The 26,504-nt window shown below is 38.6% G+C and overlaps 1 protein-coding gene across 1 annotated transcript in view; it reads right to left on the bottom strand.

Annotated features, from left to right (window-relative positions):
* Nucleotides 1–5,010: 5,010 nt before the first annotated feature.
* HSD17B11 (hydroxysteroid 17-beta dehydrogenase 11) overlaps nucleotides 5,011–26,504 on the bottom strand; it is a 34,313-nt gene continuing 12,819 nt past the window's right edge. Inside the window, exons 5-7 of the mRNA XM_003985194.6 lie at nucleotides 21,035–21,172; nucleotides 10,883–10,999; nucleotides 5,011–5,864 (exon numbers count right to left, since the gene is read on the bottom strand). Coding sequence (XP_003985243.1) covers nucleotides 5,774–5,864; nucleotides 10,883–10,999; nucleotides 21,035–21,172 — 346 coding nt within the window. The 3' untranslated portion in view covers nucleotides 5,011–5,773. The remainder of the gene's footprint in view (nucleotides 5,865–10,882; nucleotides 11,000–21,034; nucleotides 21,173–26,504) is intronic.

The following is a 26,504-nucleotide window of genomic DNA, read 5'->3' as shown; positions in this document are numbered from 1 at the left end:
AGTGCCAGGGAGAAAAATCGAGAACAGAGGCAGAAATGGAATCTGGTAGGGCATGGTTGTGTAGGCAGGGTTTTAGGTAAGGAGTGCTAAGTTCTGAAAAGATCTAAGGGAAAAAAGACTTAAAGGGAAGATGTGGGTATCTGCAGGAAGAACATTCTGGAAAAGGAAAAGTGACATACAAAGGTCTTGAGGTAGGAATATGTCTAGTGGGTCATGGAACATCAAGGGCGTGAACTGAAAGAAGGTGAGGGTAGTGTGACAGTTTTATGGGTCAACATGGATAGGTTATAGTTTCTAGCTATTCAGTGTAACAGTAATCTAGGTATTCCTGTGAAGGTATTTTGTGCTTAATATCTATGATCAGTAGTCTTTATTTTTTTTTTAATGTTTATTTATTTGTTTTGGGAGAAAGAGGGGAGGGGCAGAGAGAGAGAAGGAGAGAGAATTTCAAGCAGGCTCTGAGTTGCCAGCACAGAGCCCCACTCAGGGCTCTATCTCTCTCTCTCTCAAAGATAAATAAACATTTGGGAAAAAAAAGAGACTGAGAGAGAGATACCAGAGACCTCCCTTGCCCCTTCTGCTATGTAAAGACACAGAAAGAAGACAGGCTGGCTGGTTGTAAACCAGGAGGCAGGCTTTCACTAGACACCAAATCCTTGATATTGTCAGCCTGAACTAAGATATCCTGAGTTAGAAGAAATTCTGCCTCACGACTGCAATATCAACTTGTGCCCAAGAGTTTCGTCTTCGTGTCTCCCCAACAGATTTCAGAGTTGTTAGCCTCCCACAATCACATGAGCCAATTCCTCAATTCCTTGAACTGTATCTCTTCTTGTATGTATGTATGTATGTGTGTATGTATGTATGTATATAAAATTTCCTACTGGCTCTGTTTCTCCGGAGAACTCTAATACAGGTAATAAGGTAGTAGGGAAGAAGACTAGATTACATATGGCCTTCTAGGTCATGGTAAAAACTTTAGCTTTAAGGTTTAGACGAGAAGCTGATGGGATATTGTGAGCTGAAGCATGATGTGAATACTTTAAAGACCCATTCTGGCTGCTGTGCTGGGGGTAACAAGAGGTGATGGTGACTTGCATCAGGGTGGTGGCAGTAGGGGTGACAAGAGGTGATAGAATTCTGGATATAGGTATAGATATATCTGATGTTTATTTGTCTATTTTTGAGAGAGAGAGAGAGAGAGAGAGAGCGAGCAAGGGAGGGGCAGAGTTGGAGGGAGACAGAGCATCCCAAGCAGGCTCCGCTGTCAGTACGGAGCCTGACACAGCTGGAACTCATGAACCATGAGATCATGACCTAAGTTGAAATCAAGAGTTGAACACTTGACCGACTGAGCAACCCAAGCACCCCCATATATATTTTCAAGGTAGAACAAACAGAATTGTTTTTGTAATGAATGTGGGGGGTGAGAGAGAGGAATCAAGGATGACACTACATTTTTTGACCTGAGCAACTGGAATAATGGGGTTTGGAACAGTTTTTGGATAACACGAAAATCTCAGTTTCAGAAATATTGTGTTGAAATGCCTGCAGGTCATACAGACAGAGATATCAAGAAGGTATTTGCATATGTGTGTGGCATTCAGAGGAGAGATTCAGGCTGGAAATGTAAGTGTGGGAATGGTGACCAATATTTAACGTGTGTGCCAAGGACTAGAGGATTTTTCTGAGATGAGGGATGAAGGTGAACAAAAGGAGGCAGGTGTAATTCCAGGTTTTTAGCTTGGACACTTGTTAGATGTGCCATTTTCTGTTGGGGAACACAGATGGTGTAGAGAAGATGCTAGCTTGAATTACTACACAAGGCCACCCGCAATTATAGGGAAGTCTATGAAAGTAAAAGGCACATCTCTCTCATCCTGAGATTGTCCAGTCATCCCTAGACCAATTAAAAAAAAAAAAAAAGGGAAAGAAAAAGGAAAACAAAACAAAACAAAAAACAACTGGAGTGGTCAGATTGGCTCTAAAGTGTACCGGGAATTTCTATCTATTTTTGGGAAGGATGTGATGGCCAGTGCAGATTAAGACTATCCCAGTATTTTCAGGCTCAGCTTTTTAATTTCAGGAAACTTTAGACTGTTTCGATATTGGGTCAGTCCAGGCTAGGTTTTTTTGTTTTTTTTAGGTAGAATACTTGAGCAACTAGGATTTAGGATTTCATTCTACCTTAAAATAATTCCTAGATGAAATAGCTTCAATTCCCATTGGAGATTTTCATTGGCTAATTATAAAATATTGTCTGAATACCAAGGGGAGCTTGAGTAAAAGGAAGCAGAGGGGGCTTAGGGTGATGGTTCAACTACCCAGGAATTCCACTGAGGTTGTAGAATAATGAGTCAGCAAACTTGGGCTCAAATCCTCAGCTTGACCTCTGAGTAGCAGTGTGATTTCAGGTAAGTTTGGTGAATGCCTTTGGGCTACCTCATCTATGAAATGGGAATAATGATGTCTACCACCCAGAATTCTTCAAGGGAGTAAGTCTATTGCCCATCCTGGGAGAGGAGGCTCTTAATAATTGCTCTCCTCCCCCACAGTAAAATCCTCATTAGCTATTTACTTGCTAGCCAAGTTGATGTTGACAACCTACTAAGGGTCAATTTTAACCCTTTTCCTTGGCTTGATGCCTTACTCTTTCTAATCCTTATTTCCATTAAAAAGAATAGATTTCTGGCATGAGAATGGTAGCATGGGGACAGGGACAGGGAAGAGTGCTTCTGAAGGCAAGAATGGGAATATTCTCAAAGGGAATAGGAGAGGCCAGTGAGTCCTTGTCCCATAGCAGGGCTCCAGGGTGATAGCAAGGGCACAGGAAGACTTTATGGTGTCTCCAGGGAGTGTTAGTTCCTTACCAACAGTCAGGATTTCTGTACCCCACAAAAGAGAGAGCCGTCTGTTATCAAGGTCCTACATTAGGACCACAGAGTACCATGATAGTTGACAATTAGAGAAGTCTTTCCTGTTTACCCCAAGGCAATGTAAGCCTCTTTGATTTTGATGTGACTCTCAGAAGTGGCCCTATTGGTGGTTGAGATGAGTTTTCCCACTAAACTGTTAGGACGTGGGTTCAGAGTTAGAATTCATTCATTCAAATAACAGTTAAAAGTTTTCAGACTTAGAGTCAAAGCAGTAATTGCCTGATGTTAGTGAATCAGAACAAGCTTTTTTTTAACAACAGCAACAAGAAAAAAAAAAAAGGAGTGGGGAGGCAGAGAACAAAAACCCAGAACTCCTACAGCATTCATTAACCTTTCAACAGAGTTAGGGCGTCAGCCTCTAAGGTTCTGAGTTACTGCTTGCTACAGGAATTTCAGCAATGCCTTCGACGCCTACTACACAGAATTGCTGGAAGATTAAATGGCCAAGTGTGCCTAGCATACGGTTAACATTCATGAAAAGGACTGATTACCATTCTGTCAGCGTACTATCCAAGAAGTAGTACTTATTTCTCATAACGGTTAATGCCAGAATCCTTCCAAGTGTTAATTTCAGACAAGTGTGTTAAGAGGTAAACATGTTTTGGGGTGCCTGGGTGGCTCAGTCGGTTGAGTGTCCGACTTCAGCTCAGGTCGTGATCTCGCAGTCTGTGAGTTCGGGCCCCACGTCGGGCTCTGTGCGAACAGCTCAGAGCCTAGAGCCTGCTTCGAATTCTGGGTCTCCCTCTGTCTCTGCCCCTCCCCCACCCATGCTCTGGCTCTCTCTCTCTCTCTCTCTCTCTCTTTGTCAAAAATAAATAAATACTAACAATAAACTTAAAAAAAGAGGTAAACATGTTTATTGTGAAAAGAGGAAAGTCATCAGTAATCTTGGGGCCTCAGTCACTGTGTTTCCTCACCTACTTCATTATTCTTGGCAAGCTGGAGCAGGTATAACTTAATCAAAATAATAAACACTACATGTATTTCAAAACGAGTCCCAAGCTGAGTGGAAGAGACTCTCCAACTTTTAGTGTCACTCTCACCTAACAGGACAGGGTTTAGGTAAATCTATAAATTCTGTGGTTATTCACAGGTACTCCAGTAGAGTGCTACCAGAGCATGGCTAATGTTGGAGAAGAATCTAAGTTATGTTATTTAAATGTGAAATGTTTTTGAAGGAGGCATTTTTGACTCAGATATGTATTTACATCAACTGAATGTAGAATGTAGTCTGACAGCAATTGTATTTGGATTCTCTGTATTAGAAGGTAGTTGATGGGCAGGGAGAACATTATTGCAGGAATGCCTGCTGTAAAACATTTTCATATATTATAGAATCTACAGTATAATCTTCCTTAAGCTGATTATCTTATGATCCTTATCATCTGCAGTGGCACTGATGACATAACTTAATTGTTCAATAAGCCAACTGTTTAGGAAAGTACCAGACACATATTAAATAAATATAAGTTTTGGGGAGCCTGGGGGACTCAGTCAGTTAGGTGTCTGACTTTTGATTTTGGCTCAAGTCATGATCTCATGGTTCGTGAGTTCGAGCCTCGCGTCGGGCTTTGTGCTGGCGATGCAGAGCCTGCTTCGGATTCTCTCTCTCCTTCTCTGCCCCTCCCCTGCTCTCTTTCTCTCTCTCAAAACAAATAAACTTTTTTTAAAAGTTAAAAAAGTAAAAATAAGTAAGTATGTTTCTGTTTAGAAACAGAATCAAGAACTTTTACCATGAATTTCTGTACCTAAATGTGACTCATTTATTACATTTCACCAGGGTCAGTGATTCTGAGTTATATGTTTTCTAAGTATGAACCTTCTGATGGAAGGATCAAAGTTCTTTACTTTGTGTATATTAACACAGTCTTGGAAATATTTTTTTTCAATAGAAATCCAACAAGCCTGAATATTTTTTCAATTCATATTCTCATCTCACTGAGCCTCACTTGCATCCAAGAAATTTCCAGATATTAAAAAAATAAAAAAAGATCTTTGATTATATAATGCATTTTCCTTTAATTTGAAGGATAAATCAAGTTTTCTTTTCAAGACAAAAAGGCAGAGACAAAAGTTTAAGTTTGATTTGTTTATTGTTGCCACTATGGGTACACTCTCTTAATTCTCTGCCTCAAATCCCAATGGTGCTTCTATACCTGCAAGATGTGTCCATCTCTAGTTTCCTTGAGCTGAAATGTTTGGCTTTGAAATGAAACAGTGTGGTAATGTGCAGGATGAAATGTTTGAGCAGTATTTCTTACATCACATGAAACTCACTGTGAAATGCCATTAGATACAGTTCTTCATTAAATTTAGAGAGCCTGAAGTTTGTTTTTATGGAGAATAGAAAAGGAAACACGTGAATTATATAAAACTTAAGTGAAATTAGAAATACCACTATATCTTACATATTTATAATACAAATTTTGCAAAGCCTTTGCAAGCCACAAACTCTTAGAAATTATTATAAAATTATTTTTGTTCCTTTTCTCCATTTTCTGTGAGGTCAATTCCTAAGATATTCCCCTCTTTGTATTATATGAAATTAGCTTTCAACTAGAGGAGAGGTGGTAATAAATGTGCACTGCCAGGGCCTCAAAAGAGGATACTGAAGAAAAAAAAAGATAATTAGGAAAAGCAGAAGTCTAAACGTTAAAATTCTGGTGAATATTAGATGAAACCCACTGAAACCTGCTAAATCAGTTTTATTTATCTATGGCTAACGTATGAAGAAGAATTTAAGTTATGTTACTTAAATATAATGATGTTTTGGAAAGCAGGCATTTTTAAGGTATATATTTACATCAACTAAATGTAGAATGCAGCCCATGTAGAACTTATTGTCCTTTAGTTTTATATCCAATAACTGCATCAAACCTAATATCGATCTTTCGTTTTAAAAATGCCAGGAAACGCTCAGGAAGGATCCTAAAAAAAAGATACATGAAAATAATTAGGAAATTAATATTAAATGCACTTGTAAAATATATTCTTTTAAAATACTTATGTCTATCATGTATCATCTTTTTTTTTTGCATGAGAGAAATAACTTTTTAATATATGTTCTATGATTAGGCAGCTATATGCAATGTAGAAATCATACTGGAATACAGTCAGGGAGCCCTGTGATAAAATGAGAGTAAAGTGGAACAGTCACATAAAAGACAGAAACTATTGTGTTGGGCTTCCTCTCTCTCTCTTTTTTTTTTCTCTTCTTCATTTACGAATAAGGAAATTTTTTGGATATTTCTTAAAAAACCAGAGTTTAGCCCCATTGCCCTAGTCCCCACCTAATAATGAATATACATTTTTTTTTTTGTAGGCTTCATGCCCAATGTGTGGCTTATACTTATGACCCTGAGATCAAGAGTCATATGCTCTACTGACTGAGCCAGCCAGGCACCCCAATAATGAATATTTCTAAAGTCCCCCATTATAATGCTGTTTTCTCATCCACAGCTGGTTATGGAAATACCTTTAGGGTGGAGGCTTCCAAGCCTTGGATAAATATGTGCAAACAAGCCTTGTCTGAAAACTGAAGATATGATTTGTCTCTTACTTCTCTGGACTATTTTCTAGTGAATGTACGTGCTGCTGTGACAGCTAATTTAACAATTAGAAGGAAAGCAGTACCATATTAATAGCAACTTCTTGTCAGCAGTTTCATAATCAGTAGAGATAATATACATCTATAATCTGCCAGTATGGGTGTATCCTTTATCATGTATCATCTTAAACAAGATTAAGAACTTTAACTCTGAGTCACTACTGTATGTTCTTTTCAATTAAATCCATTTTGGTTTCAAAAGGGAAAGGAAGGAGGTTTAACCACCTTTTAGGGTAGGAGTCACTTGAAATATTTAGTTTTTGAAATAAATATGCTCCTGTATTTTTCAGAAGATCCAGAGAAGAGGTGTGTAGAACTGAAGAGCTGAGATGTTAAAGACTTTTGAAACAAGAAACGTCACACTGGGAAGGAAGTGAGAATAGGAACTACTTTTACACTTTGTAATCCAAAATATTGCTCAAATGTTCCACTAAGAGACTAAAGAAACAGAACTGCTAAATGAAAATGCAGAGAATGAACTTGGTTTTGAGCATAATGCTGAACAAATTATTTAACTTTTGAGTTTAAACTCCTCACATGAAAATGGAAACACCTACTCCACACTGTTCTTGTGAAAAATCAATGTGTTAATATAAAATACTTTAAATATTCTATTTTGTGCATGATGGATACATGGTAGGTCCAAATTTTTCTTCCCACCCTATATAGGCATACCTCGGAGATATTGCAGATCTTGTTCCAAAATACAGCAATAAAGCGAATATCACAATAAAGCGAGTCAAATGAATTTTTTGGTTTTCCAGTGCATATAAAAATGACGTTTACACTATACTGTGGTCTATTAAGGTGCAATAGCATTATGTCTAAAACAATTTTATACACCTTAATTAAAAAATACTTTATTGCTAAAAAGCACTAACCATCATCTGAGCTTTCAGCAAGTTGAAATCACCGATCACAGATCACTGTAACAAATATAATCTTGAAAAAGTCTGAAATATTGCGAGTGACACAGAGACATGAAGTCAGAAAATGGTGTTGGAAAAATGATGCTGGTAGACTCGCTTGATGTAGGATTATCACAAACCTTCAATTTGTTAAAAATACATCTGAGAGTACAGTAAAAGGCAATAGAATGAGGTATGCCTGTATTTAAGAATATTGAGGAACTTGTCACAATCCAATGAGTCTGAGGGGATCTAAACAGAATATATGAATCAGTGTAACTATAGTTGACCCTTGAACAACACACATGTATCTTTTGACTCCCCCAAAACTTAACTACTAATAGTCTACTGTTGACTGCAAGCCTTCCTGATAACATAAACAGTCAATTAGCACATGCTTTATATGTTATTTGTATTCTATACTATATTCTTATAATAAAGTAAATCAGGGTAAAGGAAATGTTATTAAGGAAATCATAGGAGAAAATACACTTATAATACTGTACTGTACTTATAAAAAAAATCCACCTATAAGTGGACCCCTAAAGTTCAAACCCATGTTGTTCAGGGTCAACTGTATATACAGACATCTGACCAGATGGCATTAAAATAAAGCTTGGCAATTGAGCACTCAACATTCACAGTCAGAGAAGAATCAGGGCAATGATAATAATAGTGTTATTATAATAATAACAGTTGTATATAACTTTTATTGAATACTCCAAATGCATCATTTTATTTATTCCTCACAGTCCTATAAAGCCTTACTGTCTCCATGTGACAGATGATGACACAGCTTCAAAGAAATTAAACAACTCATCTAATGGATAAAGAAATTGTGGTTTATATACATAATGGAGTACTACGTGGCAATGAGCAAGAATGAAATATGGCCTTTTGTGGCAATGTGGATGGAACTGGAGAGTGTGATGCTAAGTGAAATAAGCCATACAGAGAAAGACAGATACCATATGTTTTCACTCTTATGTAGATCCTGAGAAACTTAACAGAAACCCATGGGGGAGGGGAAGAAAAAAAAAAAGAGGTTAGAGTGGGAGAGAGCCAAAGCATAAGAGACTCTTAAAAACTGAGAACAAACTGAGGGTTGATGGGGGGTGGAGTGGAGGGGAGGGGAGGTGATGGGTATTGAAGAGGGCATCTTTTGGGATGAGCACTGGGTGTTGTATGGAAACCAATTTGACAATAAATTTCATATATGAAAATAAATAAATAAATAAAAATAAACAACTCATCTGTGTTCGTGTGTGAGCAAGTCACAAACACAGCTTCATCTAACCCCAGAGCACAAACTTTGTGCCTCTATGCTAAAGGTCTAGGAAACAGAATTAATTGATTCAATCAACAAACATTTTGGTGCCCCCTATGTGTGCATCAACTCTCCAAAGTACAGGGGCTACATACAGTGATGAAAAACAGGCAAATTTCCTTCCCTCATAGACTTACATTCTAAAGGACTGTAATCACTGAGTGCTTACTTATGAAATGTAACAAGCAAAACGCTCAACACTTCACAGGTTTTAACTTACTCACCAAGGAGATCCTTGGTGATCTCCTTGAGTTTCATTATCTAAACCTCTAAGGTATGTTCAACCATAATTCCTTGTAGAAGGGGCTAAAAAGCCTGACATGTGTATGCTTTTGATCTCTTGAAATGTTTTCAGTTCCTAGGTCAGTAATTCTCAAAGTATGATCTTTCAACCAACTGCCTGTGGCAGTTCCCTGCTAAAATACAGATGTCTGGGTCCCAACCAAAACATCCAATATTAAAGTCTCTAGGGATGACATCCAAGAATCTGTATTTTTAAAATTATCTTCCTAAGTGATCCTGATGCCCCACCATGTTGCAGAAGCCTGACTGTAGGGACAAAGATCAAGAGGCTTCCTCCCTTCCTTCCTCTCTCTTCTCTCTTCCCTCCCTTTCTTCCTCCCTCCCTCTCTTCCTTTAACCTAAGCCATCTCTTCACCTTCCCCTCACTACCTGGATCAGCCTCACTGTCACACAGTGTTAACATATGAGTAATGAGGCAATGTGTTATGAGGAAGGTGGTTAAACCAGTGGTTTCCAATCTTGGCTGTACATCAGAATTACTGGGGAAGTTGTATCTCTCAGAGACCAGACCACACTCCAGACCAATGACATCAGTCTTGGGGAGTAGGTCTCAGGCGTTAGTATTTTGAAAACTCCTAAGCGAATTCCAATGTGACCAAAGCTGAGAGCTACTGCTCTAAAGTAGTACTTCTCAAATTTGAATATGTATTCAAATCAACTACATGCAGATCTTACTAGAATGCAAATTCTAGTTCATGACACCAAGAGGGTCTTTCTTTCTTTCTTTCTTTCTTTCTTTCTTTCTTTCTTTCTTTCTTTCTTTCTTTTTTTCTTTTTCATTTCTTTTGAGAGTCTGTATTTCTAACAAACTCCTAGGTGGTGCTGATGTTGCTGGTCCGTGGAAGTAGCCAGGCTCAAGAATCTTTAAAGTTGTAAAAGATTATTTAACAATTTCTATGGTTCGGTATGATTTGTACAAAACAAGAGCTCAATGATTATCTGTTGTATATTTAAATGAATATTTAAAACCTAAATCTCTAATATGGTTGTCCTATGATTCTATTGTGTAACAATGCTTAAAAAACTATCCTTCTTTGGGGTGCCTGGGTGGCTCAGTCAGTTCAATGTTGGACTCTGGCTCAGGTCATAATCTTATGGCTAATGAGTTTGAGCCCCGCTGTTGGGCTCTGTGCTCACAGCTCAGAGCCTGGAGCCCGCTTCAGATTCTGTGTCTCCCTCTCTCTGCTCCTCCCTGCTTGAGCTCTGTCTCTCTGTCTCTCTCTCTCAAAAATAAACATTACAAAAAATGTTTTTTTAAAGAAACAAAAAAAACACCTATTCTTCTTTATAGTCATTCATTTATGAGACAAGACTTCTAGAAATATACACACTTCTCTAAAAAAAAAAAAAAACAACCAAACTTTAAAACTTGTGGAAATTATTCAGTTCATTTACCCAACTGCTGTATAAACCTTGCTTCAAGGATTAACAAATGTGGTTTTAAAAACTGAGGGACTGGGGTTCATGTAGCTCAGTTGATTAAGCATCTGGCTCTTGGTTTTGGCTCAGGTCATGATCTCACAGTTTCGTGAGCTGGAGCCCCACATCCAGCTCTGCACTGGCTGTGCAGAGCCTGCTTCAGATTCTCTCCCTCGCTCTCTGCCCCCTCCCCTGTTCACACTCTCTTTAAAAAATAAATAAACTTAAAAAAAACACACTGAGGGATTATTTAAGCCTATCATTTTTATTACTTTAATTCCATTTAATTGTACTTTATCAAATGTCTGGTTTTAAATCTGAGTGAAAATATATAACACATAAATCTTTGTTTATAATGCTGATAGACATAACTGTCACTTACCTTTCCAGTACTGTTAACAAGGATATAGAAGATGGAATAAAAATCATTTTCTGTTCAGTGAGGATCCCATCCATCAGCTTGTCTACCACTTCCTCAGGTTCCAGAATGGGTCCCAAACTGAAATCAAAAGCAGTCTTTAGCAACAAAACATTTCCTGAAACTTTAGCTTTAGTTTGGTGCTAAACAAATGATAAATTACCACAGGACTCATAACAAAAAGGACTTTGTAGCATCTGATCCATTATAAGCGCTCAAAAATAGCAGCTGCTTTAGCATTAATAGTAACAACCATTTATTTAGCGCTTATCATGTACTGCACATTGTGCTAAACACTCTTACAGAGGACATCTCACTGAAGTTTTACAACAGCCTGTGAAGGAGACACGACAGTCCCTATTTTGCAAATAAGAATTAAAGAAGGAGCCAGGACTCAAAAATAAATCAGCTAGATTAAGACTGACAAATTCACTTCTAAATCTTTAGAAGTCTTGGGGAAAAGGTCAAATACCATTACACAAGTTTTATTACACACTAAGACTCTTAGTTAACAATTTCTAAAGTGTCAGGGAAAATTAAAATACAAAAGTGTGCTCAGCTCAAGGTCCTTGATCTCCAGATGGAACCCTTATATTTACTAGGTCTTGATGTAATTTTCAGCTTTGTTACTTAGTTCCATGTTGGATCTTCACTGTCTAAACACCCTGCACTATGCACTATGTGGTCCCTAAAGAGTGGCCTTTGTTAGAACATGTGCACTTAGAATGGTGTTACACAAGGGGTGCCTGGGTCGCTCAGTCGGTTAAGTGTCTGACTCTTGGTTTCAGCTCAGGTCATGATTTCGTGGTTTCGTGAGTTCGAGCCCTGTGTCAGGCTCTGCACTGACAGTGTGACGCCTGCTTGGGATTCTCTCTCTCCCTTTCTCTCTGCTCCTCCCCTGCTCTTGCTTTCTCTCTCTGAAAATAAACAAATAAAATTTTAAAAAGGTGGGGGGGCTTCTGGGTGGCTCAGTCGATTGAGTGTCTGACTCTTGGTTTCGGCTCCGGTCCTGATCTCACGGTTTGTGAGTTCAACGCCCACATCAGGCTCTGTGCTTGCAGTGTGGAGCCTACTTGGGATTCTCTTTCTATCTGTCTCTTTCTGCCCCTCCCCTGATTGTGCGCTCGCTCTCTCTCTCTCTCTCTCTCTCAAAATAAATAAATAAACTTAAAAAAAAAAGGATGGGTGTTACATAAGAATTGGTTGTCAGTTTTTAACATTTTATTAATGACTTAGAAAAAAAGGTACATAATTGAATACACTCATGAAATTTGCCAACATCACCAAACTGACGAACATTTTGGGGAGGCAGACTTTAAATGTGTGTGACTAGTTAAGAGAAGTGAGACAAAAAGAATTGGATGGGATTCATTAGGAACAAATATAGAATGGTTCATTCAGATACAAAACATATGCAGTAAAGTAAAATTGGGATAGTTGAGAAGTATAGTAGTATGCTTATAAGTGAGTGTGATCATTGACTACATGAAGGAGGGCAGAGTTTAAAATATATATATATAGGATATCATCTTTCATTCTCAGCATAGGTCAGTCATTTATTAGAACACTGTGTTCACCCTGGACTCTGAAGAATTACATAAGAAAAATCTGGAGAGCAACAGGAGAGAAAATGTAATAATAAAGGCAATAGCTTTTGGTCCAGAGGAGGCAGTGGAAGGTTGAAGAAGACTAAGCACTCCTTTAGCCTGTGGCAATAGGCAGGGTATTAGGGCAATAGGATGATGAATCTAGGAAGTGAAGGATGCTTGTGCCTTGAAGTATCCAGAAGGAAATTAACTTTCTAGCATATTGCTACCAGACTTCACTATTCCCAGGCTCCATGAAAGCTCACAAACACCTGTGTAAACAGTAAGGTATACCCCCTCATTCACACTGTGGTCTTGTGAGCCTATCAATCAAATGGTGTTGCACTGACTAAACTTTTCTTAGTGTGTTTGATCTCTTTACCAAAGTTTTAGCCTCTGCCAGAATAATTTTCATGAAATTTAATGGCTAGCCAATATCATGATTTTTAAAAGACCAAAAGACTTCCAGAAAATCAATTTATTGGCAGAATAAAATCTTAAACATTAAAATATCAGTACATGGAAAAATGTTTTCCTATGACAGTCTAATGTTAACAAGAGTTGTAAATCCTATGAAATAAATGTTCATGACCGATTTTGTAGCAACTATTCAAAAACACTTCAGGCCCATCTGCTGGTGTGGGGTAGGAGAATGCATGTGGGGCATAGGAATACTTAGGGACAAAGGGTATTTTCAGGTAGAAGGACTATGTTTGATTAATCGAACTACCACTTAAGTAGCTGAGTAATTTGGGGGAAGATATTGCTACTGTTTAAAGTTTAGAAGTTTTTGTTTTTGCGTTTTATCTGAAAACTGGAGTTAATGCAGTGGTTTGCTAGTAAATGTTTCACAACTGGCTCTTTAGGGCACAGAATTATCTGTTTTGTACCATTTACTTTCTATGGTGTAAGAACCATGGCCTATTTCAAGCTATTAACATTGTGTCCCCAAATGAGTCTAAGCTGACCTCAGCACTCCACTGGTAATGTGTAGGGAAGTACCTAATACAGTCATATGACACAAATGTTACCCATCACCTTCTTTCATAACATTTTCTTTCTTACGGTGCTAGCCAACAAAAACTAGTATCTTTCTGTAGCACACACAAAAACTAAATTTTTAGAGAAAAATTTTAATGCATATTTTATGTAGGAGGATAGATGTTTTTAAAAGGATACTAAACAAAAATAAATCTTGACTGTCAAAAAACTCCATTAGAATATCCAATTTCACTTAATTCATAAATTCAGATTATGTTACATTCTTTATATCACTAATGGGAAAGAGAGAGAGAACTTATTTGAGAGAAAAACATTTATTTATTTATTTATTTATTTATTTATTTATTTATTTATTTATTTAATTTTTTTTTTAACGTTTATTTTTGAGACAGAGAGAGACAGAGCATGAACGGGGGAGGGTCAGAGAGAGGAAGACACAGAATCTGAAACAGGCTCCAGGCTCTGAGCTGTCAGCACAGAGCCCAATGCGGGGCTCGAACTCACGGACCGCGAGATCATGACCTGAGCCGAAGTCGGCCGCTTAACCGACTGAGCCACCCAGGAGCCCCTATTTATTTATTTTTTTAAAACAAACGTTAAATTTTTTTTTTTTATCTTGGGGAGAGAGTGTGCACACGAGTAGGGGAAAGGCGTAGAGAGAGAGAATCTTGGGGCTCAGTCCCATGACCCTGGGATCATAACCTGAGTTGAAATCAAGTGTTAGATGCTCAACTGATTGAGCCACCAGGTGCCCCAAGGGAAGAACATTTTATGAAAAACTGTTCATATACCTAATGATAGAGCTCCAAAATACATGAAGAAAAATTGATGGAATTGAGAAAAAACAGTTTAAAAATAAGAATTGGAGACATTAATTTTACTTTCAAAAATGAATTGAACAACTATAAAGATTAGCAAAGAAATAGAAGACTTGAACAAAAATATAAATCAACTAGACCTAACAGCATCTATAGCTTTGAAGGGGCTTTTCTCCACATTATTTAAATTTTGTTTATAATCAATATACATTATCACAAAAGCAATAAAGATACCTCCAATGACATATCTAGTACACATTTTAAATATGGTGTTTCTCAGGACAAAATCTTCAATTAAAAATTTATGTAAAGTGGGGCACCTGGGTGGCTCAGTCAGCTAAGTGTCTAACTTCGGCTCAGGACGTGATCTCACGGTTTGTGAGTTCGAGCCCCGTGTCGGGCTCTATGCTGACAGCTTGCTCAGAGCCTGGAGCCTGCTTCTGATTCTGTGTCTCCCTCTCTCTGCCCCTCCCACATTCTCTCTCAATCTCTCTCTCTCTCTCTCTCTCTCTCTCTCTCTCTCAAAATAAATAAACATTGAAAAAAAATTTTTTTAAATTTATGTGAAGAAATAAAGCTAGGAATAGCAGGGCATTTGGAGTTAGGGAGCTAGTAGGAATTCCAGTCTGCCACTTTCAGGCTGTGTGACCTTGAGCAATCTTCTTAACTTCTCCAACTTACAGTTTCTTTGTTCATAAAATGGGCATTGTAAGACTTATCTTGCAGATAAACATTAGAGCAAGGATAGGCAAACTATGTCCTGGTGCCAAATCTAGTCCTCCTAGATTAGAGATTAGAGGTAATTTATATAAGGTATCTACGCCTAGTCGGGCACCTATTCATCAGGCTTTCAAAAAATGTTTTTAATAAAACGATTTCTTGGTATCCAAGTTTATTTAATGCAAATAACTCTTAGCTGTCAAAAAAATTACTCAGAACACCTGATTACACTTAATTCCAATTAACTCAGATTATGCTGAATTATAACTGCTATAGTAAACCAGTTTCTTTGCAGTGTGTTAGATGTGTAAATATAAGAATCAATAAACGGTATCTTTGATGTGCTTGAAAAGGGAATGTAAGTCCCAACATTAATATGATACAAATTCTTTGGAATCAATCATTTTGAGGTTTGTTTAGTTTCCTTCTTTCAGAAAGGCCCTCCTCTGTGTAAAAAGGGAAAAGGTTTGGCCTGAGGCTCAGTTTTGTTCCTTACAGGTAAATTACTTAATCTCTACAAGCAAAAGCATTGTCATGAGTTTTAAGAAAATTACAAATTTTGGGGCGCCTGGGTGGCTCAGTCAGTTGAGCGTCCAACTTCGGTTCAGGTCATGATCTCGCGGTCTGTGAGTTCGAGCCCCGCGTCAGGCTCTGGGCTGACAGCTCAGAGCCTGGAGTCTGCTTCATATTCTGGGTCTCCCTCTCTATCTCTCTCTGCCCTCTCCCGCTCATGCTGTCTCTCTCTGTCTCTCAAAAATAAATAAACATTAAAAATATTTTAAAAAAAAATTACAAATTTTATTTAGTGTCCACAATATAGAGTAAGATCTATCTGTCTTCTAATTAGCACTAAGTTTCTAGATTAAAACCAACTTCACCGTTGGTATCTACTCTAGTATCAGTTTGTCTTCAAAGGGGTTCATGTGGCAGGGACCAAGACCCAGACCCTTGCTAAACCAGGTTATATTCCTGTGATTGGCCTAGACTCCTGCCAACTTCGATTTATCCTTTTCCCCCCATAGCAAGCTTCCCAATTATTATTTATTTATTTCCCCCAATTATTTTTTTAATTGTCACTAGTAGAGCTTTGCCAGAGAGGGCACTCTTGCCCACAAGGAACGTTAGTTTATGTAGCCTTGTCCTGGGGGCAAGGTTAAAAAACCCAATTATAATTTTATAAAAATATGGTACCTGTTTTTAACTGCTGAAAGGCAGTCTGAGTGAAAAAGTTGACTCAAAATATTATATTGGGATCCAATGAGAGTTTTCCCCCTGAAAATAATTAAATAATGGAGGAAATTGGCAAATCTTACCCTTGAGGATGGTACTCCTCTCTCTGACACTCCCTTTTAATTTTAATGAACTCTTAAAAAAATTTATTTGTTCTATTGAGATATGATTGACACATCACATATCACATTAAGTTTAAGGTGTACAATGTGTTGATTTGATACAATTATATATTGCAATATGATTATCACTGTGGAATTAGTCAACACCTCTATCATATCACATGGTTATTTTTTGTGTGTGATGGGAACAATTAAGATCTAGCTTCTTAGCAACTTTGATGTTTATAATACGGTATTGCTGCCTATAATCACTATGCTGCACATTAGAACCCCAGGAGTTAACTTACTGGTTGCAAGCTTATATCCTGAAACAATTATCTCCTCAATTCCCCCACCCCTGGTAACCACCATTTTACTGTGTTTTTATAAGTCCAGCTTTTTTAGATTCCACACTTAAGTGAGATCATACAGTACTTGTTTGACAGTTTAATGAAGTTTTATCCTCTTTCTACTTCTGGTCAGTTCCACTCCTCAGGACCCCGAAATAATTCATCTTTTGTTTTCTCTTCAGAGTCCAATTAGGGTTTATTTGATTAATACAGATGAGTTTAAACACCAGGTCTTCTGAAATAAATATGCTTTTGTTTTCTAACAAAATTGTATCTTAAAAATGGACTTTTAGGACAATTTGATAGATTCTTTGTAGGACATCAGATCTTTGCACAGCTACCAAATTTCTACTTGATGTTGGCTTTCTACTCTATACCTGTGGGTAGACATATTTACATTAAGATGTATTTAAATAGAACCTGATATTTTCCCAAAGTGCCACATTGAATATTCTTCATTAATTTAAAATATATTTTTACCAAAGGCAGATGAATTGGGGGAAAGAGGCAAAATGAAATTTAAAAATTGAATCTTAGGGGCACCTGGGTGGCTCAGTTGGTTAAGCGTCTGACTTCAGCTCAGGTCATGATCTTGTGGTTTGTGAGTTCAAGCCCCATGTAGGGCTCTATACTGACAGCTCAGAGCCTGGAACCTGCTTCAGATTCTGTGTCTCCCTCTCTTGCTTCCCCTTTCCCGCTCACACTCTGTCTCTTTCAAAACTAAACATACATTAAAAAATAAATAAATAAAAATTGAATCTTATCAGCATGATAGATCCCAGTATGTATGCAGATTTACTATAAAGATAACATTTCAAAGTAGTGAAGGAAATGATGTATTATTTGATAAATAATGCAAAATAATGCATTAAGTATCTGGGAAAAACAAGCTATACGGTGACTTTTTTTTTTTTTTTTAAATTTTAGAAGGAGGGCGAGAACATGCAAGCAGAGGAGACAGGCAGAGAGAGAGAGAGAGAAAGACAGAAAGAGAGAGAGAGAGAGAGAGAAAATCCCAAGCAGGGACACAGGGCTCGATCGATCTCATGACCCTGGGATCATGACCTGAGCTGAAATCAAGAGTCAGAGGCTCAGCCAACTGAGTCACCCAGGTGCCCCTACCATGACCTTATTTCTTAAAGTAAATTTGTGTGGAGCAAAGCTCCAAATGTGAAAATCCAACTATAAAAGTACTGGAGAAATAAATATAGGTGGGTATTTTTATAAGCTTGGGCTGAAAAAGACCTTTATAAATATCTCGCCAAACCTATAGGCCATGATGGAAAATAAACTGAGAAGTTTTAATGTAAAACTAAATAAAAAGAAGTTGAAAGGCAAATAGCAAACTGGGGAAAAATATATGCAATGTGTATGACATATAAGATAGTATCTTGAATGTACAATGAACTTATAGATATTAATTTAAAACTCTATAGCTCAATAGAAAAGGTGAGCAGAGGTCATGAAACAGGCAATTCACAAAAGAAGTCAAACTACTGGGATGCCTGGGTGGCTCAGTCAGCTGGGTATTCAACTCTAGATTTCGGCTCAAGTCATGATCTCATGGCTTGTGGGATCGAGCCCTGTGTCAGTCTCTGTGCTGACAGCACAAAACCTGCGTGGGATTCTTTCCACTGTCCCCTTTCTGCCCCTCCCTTGCTTGCACAGTCTCTCTCTCAAAATAAATAAATGGACATTTTAAAAAATTTAAAAAAAGATGTCAAACTACCAAAAAATAAACATTTAAATAAAATTTAAAAAGGGGCACCTGGGTGGCTCAGTTGGTTAAGCATCCAACTCTTGGTTATGGCTTAGGTCATGATCTCACAGTTCATGGGCTCTGCACTGACAGTGGGGAGCCTGCCTGAGATTCTCTCTCTCTCTCTCTCTCTCTCTCTCTCTCTCTCGCACGCACTCTCTCTCTGCACCCCCCCCCCTTGTGTGTGTGCTGTGTCTCTCTGAAAATAAATAAATAAACCTAAAAAAAAATAAAAAGAAGGAAAGAAGCCCTACTACCAAAAACCATAAGAAAACACTTTAATGTAGCTACTAGGTCATCAGGAAACAAAGATGATCCTTCCTGTATGGAAAGGGCAGAACATCACCAGAAGGCAGGCTGCTAAGGAAGTAGAAAAGCGGTGGCGCTCTTCCTCCCCCGTGGGTACAGGTGCAGATTGGTGAAACACTTCCGGGGCAGTTTGGCAGCACGTACGAATATTTAAAATGTGTACACCCTTTGACCCAGTAATCCCTCTTCTAAAATCTACCTGAAGGAGACACCACCAAAATGTGAAAATATGTGCACATAAGTGATGAGGGAGCTTGGGGCAAGCTGAGGGCAAAATACATGCTGCCACACACATACCCACTCCCCCCACCCCCCAGGTGGAATGTGTGTGATATTCCTCAGACACTCCTGGCTACCGAAGAACAAAGAAAACTGCCATGGTGATGTGGGAAACTAAGACAAATGAAAAACTAAATTCCCTTACTGCCTACAGCCCATTGACAAGTCCTTCAAACCAGCAGAGTGACCTCCCTCTATAGAGGCTCAGCTGCCTGGATGATGACAGTTTGCTAGGGGCAAAAGAGAACCTTGGCTTAACACTGTCACAACCTTAAGGATCCTGTAAGTCTACTTCCTTTATCTCAACTGCCCCAAGATATATGTTGTCAATCATCCTCCAAGTTTATGCCCCCCCCCCCCATATACATCTGAAGAGTCTCATGACTGGGGTTTTATTAAATGGTAATAAGTGGTGTTTCCCTAGGAACAGCTAGCCACTCAAGGTCCTAAAAACCTTGCTTCCAATACCTTAGAGACTTACTCTATCCTTGACTCTGCCCCAACCTGAGGGTATACAATGAGTTACCTGTCACAACCCCATGTGGCTATTCCTGCTCATGGGGCCTGTCCCCATGCTTTAATAAAATCACTAGTTTGGCACCAAAAACGTCTTCAAGAATTCTTTCTTGGCTGTCAACTCTGGACCTTACGAACCCCCCATCACCCCAAAACTTCATCACTAGGGTATTCATTGCAGCTGTGCCAGGGTAAAAATCACTAGTAGATACTAATGTTCAGACTAAGTAACCAACACAATTTATGATAAAGTTCTGTCTTTACTGACATGAAATGATGTCCATGACATAAGGCTGAGGGAAATAAGTAGTTTACCTACAGTTTTCAGAACCCCGCGTGTAATATATGCCAGTTACATATAATTTAGACATTTAAGCTATACATGGAGAGATGTCTGGAAGGATGTTCATCAAAATGTTGAGTAGTTTGCAGTAGATAGAAGGTTTCAAGGCAATTTAAAAATAAACTTTCTTACTTATTCGTATTTTTCTGTATGTTGGAATTTTTTAAAGTTATGCATCATGTTACAAAGACATTAAAACTACTCCCAAAGAAAAGAAACATTAAAAATTAACCTCTGGGGCACCTGGGTGGCTCAAATGGTTAACATCCAACTCTCGGTTTCAGCTCAAGTCATGAGCTCACAGCCTCATGGGTTTGAGCCCCACATCAGGCTCTACGATGGCAGCTCTCTCTCTCACTCTCTGCCCATCCTCACTTGTGCTGTCTCTGTCTCTCTCAAGATAAATAAACTTAAAAAAAAAACTAACCTCAGAGCTTATCCTTTATAGTTTTATAAGTTTTTTAAAAATGTATTTATTTTTGAGAGAGAGAGAGTGCACACAGGGGAGGAGCAGACAGAGAGGTAGAGGATCTGAACAACGAGGTCTCTGAGCTGACAGCAGAGAGCCCAATATGGGGTTTCAACTCACAAACCATAAGATCATGACCTAAGCTGAAGTCGGATGCTGAGCCATATAGTTTTATTTTTTAACTAAGTAAAGACTAGTGCTCACTATGGAGGATAATCTCTAGATTACCGATGATGCTTGTTAAACAGAGTCCCAAGGCCCCTTTCCCACCACTACCCTCTCCTAGCCAAACGCAAGCAATCAACATCTCTGGGAGTCGGACCTCTACATGGTTCCCAAGCACTCCTGGTGAAAGGTATGTATACTTAAGTCAGAAAACCACTGCTCAGGAAAAGAAAAAAAAGGAGGATTACCAAGTTCACCTGAGTTCCTCATATTTATGTTTACATATATTCTCCCCTTCTCTTTGCCTCACCTGCTTTCCCACAATCTACAGGAGCTGAAATTGAGATGAGCTAAGGGAATTGAATGTCAGGTGTTTTAAGGATTAAAATATTTAAGAAAACCCACGGAATGGCTGATATTCATAGCAATCACCAATCCTTTTGTCGTCTTCATTTCTGTCTCAACTTACCTGGTACTTGCGTTTTTGATGAAGCCAGTATTTATGAAATTAGGGCAGAGACATGTTGTTTTGATTCCGGTTCTTTCTAAGGCAGCCAGTTCTTCAGTCAAAGCTCTATGAAATCCGACAGCAGCAAATTTGCTTGAACTGGAAATAAACAGAGAGGCCAGAAGATAATTAGAGAAAGCTGTGGTATCTATTGAATTCAGATGTCTGTTTTCTTTAGTTAAGTGTGGTCCTCCGCCGAGCCTCATGGCCATCAGCTGAGTCTCAGGGTCCAGCCCAGACCTACCAAATCAGAATGTGCATTACGGATCCTCAGGTAAATTTATAGGCATTAAAGTCTAAGAAGCATTGACACAGAACACTTATTGGAGCGAGAACTGAGTGGGTTTAAAGGTCTTGCTAGGAAAACTGGTAAAGCGTTGGTTTTTGTTGTTGCTGTTTCCATAAGATTTAATGTCTCCATAGCCTGTTAATTATTTAATATATCCAGGGAATTCCTGGGTAAATTCTCCTGGACAAGTCCCATTTTCCCTTTCAGACTCTGCTTCACTTCCTCAAAAAGGCCTTTCCTGACCCCTAGTCTAAATTATTTCCATTATGTAGTAATCTTCAGTTTTACATGACAGCCTGTTTTGGATTTGTGATTAAATACTTGTTTGGGTGAATTTTTTTTTTTTTTTTTTTTTAACGTCTGTCCCTCAAACTTGTACTATAAGCTCTGTGACTATTTTGGTTTCCAAGGAATCCCCAGGGCCTACCACAGTGCTTGGCTTATAATAGCTGCTCAAAAAATATTTGTCAAATAAATAAATCAAAATGCAAAGCAATTCTTACTGTCACAGCTCCTTCATTTGCCAAGAGAGGCAAATTAATAATATTTTAAGCAGACATTAATTTTCCAGTTAGGTTTTTTTTTCTTTTTAAATCAGCTTTATTGAGAAATAAATTCATGTATCATATAATTCTCCCACTTGAAGTGTATAATTCAGTGGTTTTTGGAATATTACATTACTGATTTTTAAAAATTATGTGAAAATAGGGGTGCTTGGGTGGTTTAGTCGGTTAAGTGACTGACTCCGGTTCAGGTTATCATCCCATGGTTCGTGGGTTCAAGCCCCACATCAGCCTCTGTGCTGACCGCTTAGAGCCTGGAGCCTGCTTCGGATTCTGTGTCTCCCTCTCTCTCAGCACCCGCCCCACCCCCCACTCTCTATTTCTTTCTCTCAAAAAGTGAATAAACATTAAAAAATGTTTTTAAATTGTGTGACAATATACATAACATAAAATTTGCCATTTTAACCATTTTAAAATGTGCAACTCAGTGCCATCAATTACTAGATTATTTTTCTCTAAGTCTGTATTTATTAGCAATTACACAAAGTAGCTGTAAATTCTTGCCAATTAACCTGTGCTTTGGAAAATACAAAGCTATGCAAAGTTCTCTTTCAACTTTTTTTTTCTTTTAAACCTTAGACATATACTGAAGGCTTAAAAGATAGATGGCTAGTTTTACTCATGAAAAATGTAAATCTTGGGGTGCCTGGGTGGCTCCGTCAGTTAAGCGTCCGATTTCGGCTCAGGTCATGAGCTCCCGGCCCGTGAGTTCGAGCCCCGCGTCCGGCTCTGTGCTGCCAGCTCAGAGCCTGGAGCCTGCTTCGGATTCTGTGTCCCCCTCTCTCTCTCTGGCCCTCCCCCACTCATGCTCTGTCTCTCTCTGTCTCAGAAATAAACATTAAAAAAAAAATTTAAAAAAAAAACAGAAAGAAAAATGTAAATCTTAACTTGAAAAACCACACAAAAATAATCGCACGTAAAATTGATTACTACACGTCAGGCACTGTCCTCAGTTTTTCCGATGTATTAACTGCATTTGCTCCTCGCAACAACTCTTTGAAATAGGTATTACTATGATCCCCATTTACCAAAAAGGAAGCTGAAGCACTGTGGGGGTTGTTGGTTTGCAATCTCCTCTGGAGCTCCTTGGGTACGATCTGAAACTGCCCCCACCCCTCCCCTGCACACAGAGGGCGGGGAGAGAGCAAAGAAAGAGGCAGGCCACTCCAGATTGGCAAGTGGCAGATTTAACAAGTAAGGGAACCTGGAGGTTTGTCTTGGGCAGCCGCAGGGTGAGGTCCTCACACCCACCTGCCAGAATCTTACAAGTTTATATACAGGCCTTTTGGGTTCAGTCATATATACATCCAGACAGTCACAGCACATTTCTATTTCTAGCCCAAAGGGTACCTTTGTGTGAGTCAGAAAAACCTACTCCTCTTCTAAAGCTACTTTACTGCCATCTCCTGGAAGATTTTTTAAGTTTAAGGGGACCCGAATATGCACAGTGCCCCCTAGAATTGTGTAGTGTGCAATCTGCGCACAAACTGTGTGTGTCGTTCCTGCTTTGACAACACTTGATGAGAACTTTTACTTCTGCTGAAAGCACTGTCAATAGTTTCTCATACAGAACATGTTCTCTCTTGGTTTTCATAGCTAAACATTCAGTGGAGTAGAATCAAATTAGAATCAAGAGAGTTACAGTATTTACTGTGGCAAAGAGGAGGAAGCATGACAGGGCATTCACAGCCCGGTTGGATCCTCTGAGTCTCTTGGGTTACCTCAATGCCTGGGGACTAAGAATCTGGCAGAGAGTAGAAGTTCGTGTAGTAGCTGAGTAGCAACACCTGCAGCTAGCTTTCATCAAGGAAAACAATGCCAAATAATGTGAGCCTTTGATGGCCAGGGGACAATCACCTAACCTAAACTGGGTTTGAAAGAGACAATACATGATCTGCATCACACATCTGTTCTGTACCTGCTTCAACAGCTATTTCATCTTAAAAAACAAACAAACCCCCCCAAAACCCAAAAACTCAATCCAAGTCTATGTTCATAAAAAAATGTTTTTAAGTTTATTTATTCATTTCAAGGGAGATGGAGAGAGTAAGTGGGGAAGGGGCAGAGAGAGAGAGAGAGAGAGAGAGAGAGAGAGAGAGAGAGAGAATCCCAAGCAAGCTTCCCATTACCAGTGCAGGGTCCAATGTAGGGTTTAAACTCATGAAATGTAAGATTTTGACCTAAGCCAAAAACAAAAGTCAAACATTCAACCAACCGAGCCACCCAGGCACCCCATTTTAGAAACTATTAGAAAACAAATATATGTTAAGAAAGGAAAGGAAAGGAAAGGAAAGGAAAGGAAAGGAAAGGAAAGGAAAGGAAAGGAAAGGAAAGGAAAGGAAAGGAAAGGAAAAGGGAGGGAAGGGAAGGAAAGGAAGACAAAAAATATAGATGAACAAAATAAAATTACTTGTCATTACCAAAGAATAACCACTCTCTAGGTGTGGTTCGAGTAAAATGGCTTGGTATATATCCTTGCAAACTTTTATTTATTTTTTTCACATAATTCCAGATTTAATAAGTGTCTATATACTTTTTTGTGCCATATTAGAAAATATAGTTACAGGCTTTTGGGGGTTATAGTACATGCCACAAGGTCACATTAGAAAATAAATTCCATCTTTAACATCACTAAGATATGTAATACACAAATTACAATGCTTAGAATGATTTCTGCCACTGCAGTAAAGTTCAAAGATAATTAGATAACTCTCATTTCAATGGCTTCTGGATAAAGCTACAATGAACTGTTCATGAGAGATCAAATAGTAAAAACAAAACAAAACAGATAAACAGAAGCACAGGAAGCTCATCTTGACTTTTCAAGGAAAATAAACATTCATGAATTACTTACTATACCCACAGTATATGGGACCCTCAGGTAAAAGATAACTGAATTGTTTCTGGACTATTTCCTTTTGGACTGGATGGGAAAGTCTTAGCTTATGCATACCATGTGACAGAGGAGTTTTGCAACAGTCTAGGGATGAGGCTGGGAACCACACACCCCTCTTGTTGCTGTTGTTACTTAATAGGTATTGAGGTCCAAGTGCAGTAGAGAACACATAATTAGGTATGGTTTCTTTTTTTTTTTTTTTTTTTTTAATTTTTTTTTCAACGTTTATTTATTTTTGGGACAGAGAGAGACAGAGCATGAACGGGGGAGGGGCAGAGAGACAGGGAGACACAGAATCGGAAACAGGCTCCAGGCTCTGAGCCATCAGCCCAGAGCCTGACGCGGGGCTCGAACTCACGGACCTCGAGATCGTGACCTGGCTGAAGTCGGGCACTTAACCGACTGCGCCACCCAGGCGCCCCAATTAGGTATGGTTTCTGACCAGGATATTAACAACTTTTGTTAAAGGAAAATGTCTAGACACTAAAACAATTTATTCTCCTCATCTTTAGTAACCTTAAGGCATATCAAATAATGATTTGATTTGGTTTCCTATGGGAGATGAGTTTTGTGGAAAGATTGTAAAGAGTGCAACTTAAGAATCAGACGTCTTAGAATGACCTTGGTCTCCCCTGTCAAATGTCAGTCATTAAGGCTAAATTACTGCATTCTCTGGATAAAAGTTGATTCTATTTTAGTTATAGAATATAAGTTTCTTCATTGGTTAACCTACCTAAAAAGTTCAAGCTGTTCCTTGGGCATTTTCAGTAGATATACCTGCCTTTGCCTTAACATATTGGGAAATACTAATATATATGAGCTAATTACTGTGGACCATCTTATCATATTTTTCTTTTTTTTTAATTTTATTTTTTTAAATTCACATCCAAATTAGTTAGCATATAGCACAACAATGATTTCAGGAGTAGATTCCTTAATGCCCCTTACCCATTTAGCCCATCCCCCTCCCACAACCCCTCCAGTAATCCTCTGTTTGTTCACCATATTTAAGAGTCTCTAGGGGCGCCTGGGTGGCTCAGTTGGTTGGGTGGCCAACTTCGGCTCAGGTCATGATCTCGTGGTCAGTGAGTTCAAGCCCCGCCTCAGGCTCTGTGCTGACAGCTCGGAGCCTGGAGCCTGTTTCAGATTCTGTGTCTCCCTCTCTCTGACCCTCCCCCATTCATGCTCTGTCTCTCTCTGTCTCAAAAATAAATAAATGTTAAAAAAAAAAAATTTTAAAAAAAGTCTCTTATGTTTTGTCCCCCTCACTGTTTTTATATTATTTTTGTGTTCCTTTATCTTATGTTCATCTGTTTTATCTCTTAAAGTCCTCATATGAGTGAAGTCATATGATATTTGTCTTTCTCTGACTAATTTCGCTTAGCATCATACCTTCCAGTTCCATCCACGTAGTTACAAATGGCAAGATTTCATTCTTTTTGATTGCGGAGTAATACTCCATTGTATATATATACCACTTCTTCTTTATCCGTTCATCCATCGATGAACATTTGGGCTCTTTCCATACTTTGGCTACTGTTGATAGTGCTGCTATAAACATTGGGGTGCATATGTACCTTGGATAAATACCTAGTAGTGCAATTGCTGGGTTGTAGGGTAGTTCTATTTTTAATTTTTTGAGGAACCTCCTTACTGTTTTCAAATGGCTGCACCAGCTTGCAT

This window comes from Felis catus, chromosome B1 (assembly GCF_018350175.1).
Source record: "Felis catus isolate Fca126 chromosome B1, F.catus_Fca126_mat1.0, whole genome shotgun sequence".
In the NCBI taxonomy this organism is placed as follows: domain Eukaryota; kingdom Metazoa; phylum Chordata; class Mammalia; order Carnivora; family Felidae; genus Felis; species Felis catus.
The sequence above is the reverse complement of the archived record's forward strand: the minus strand, read 5'-3'. Positions and strand labels throughout refer to the sequence as shown.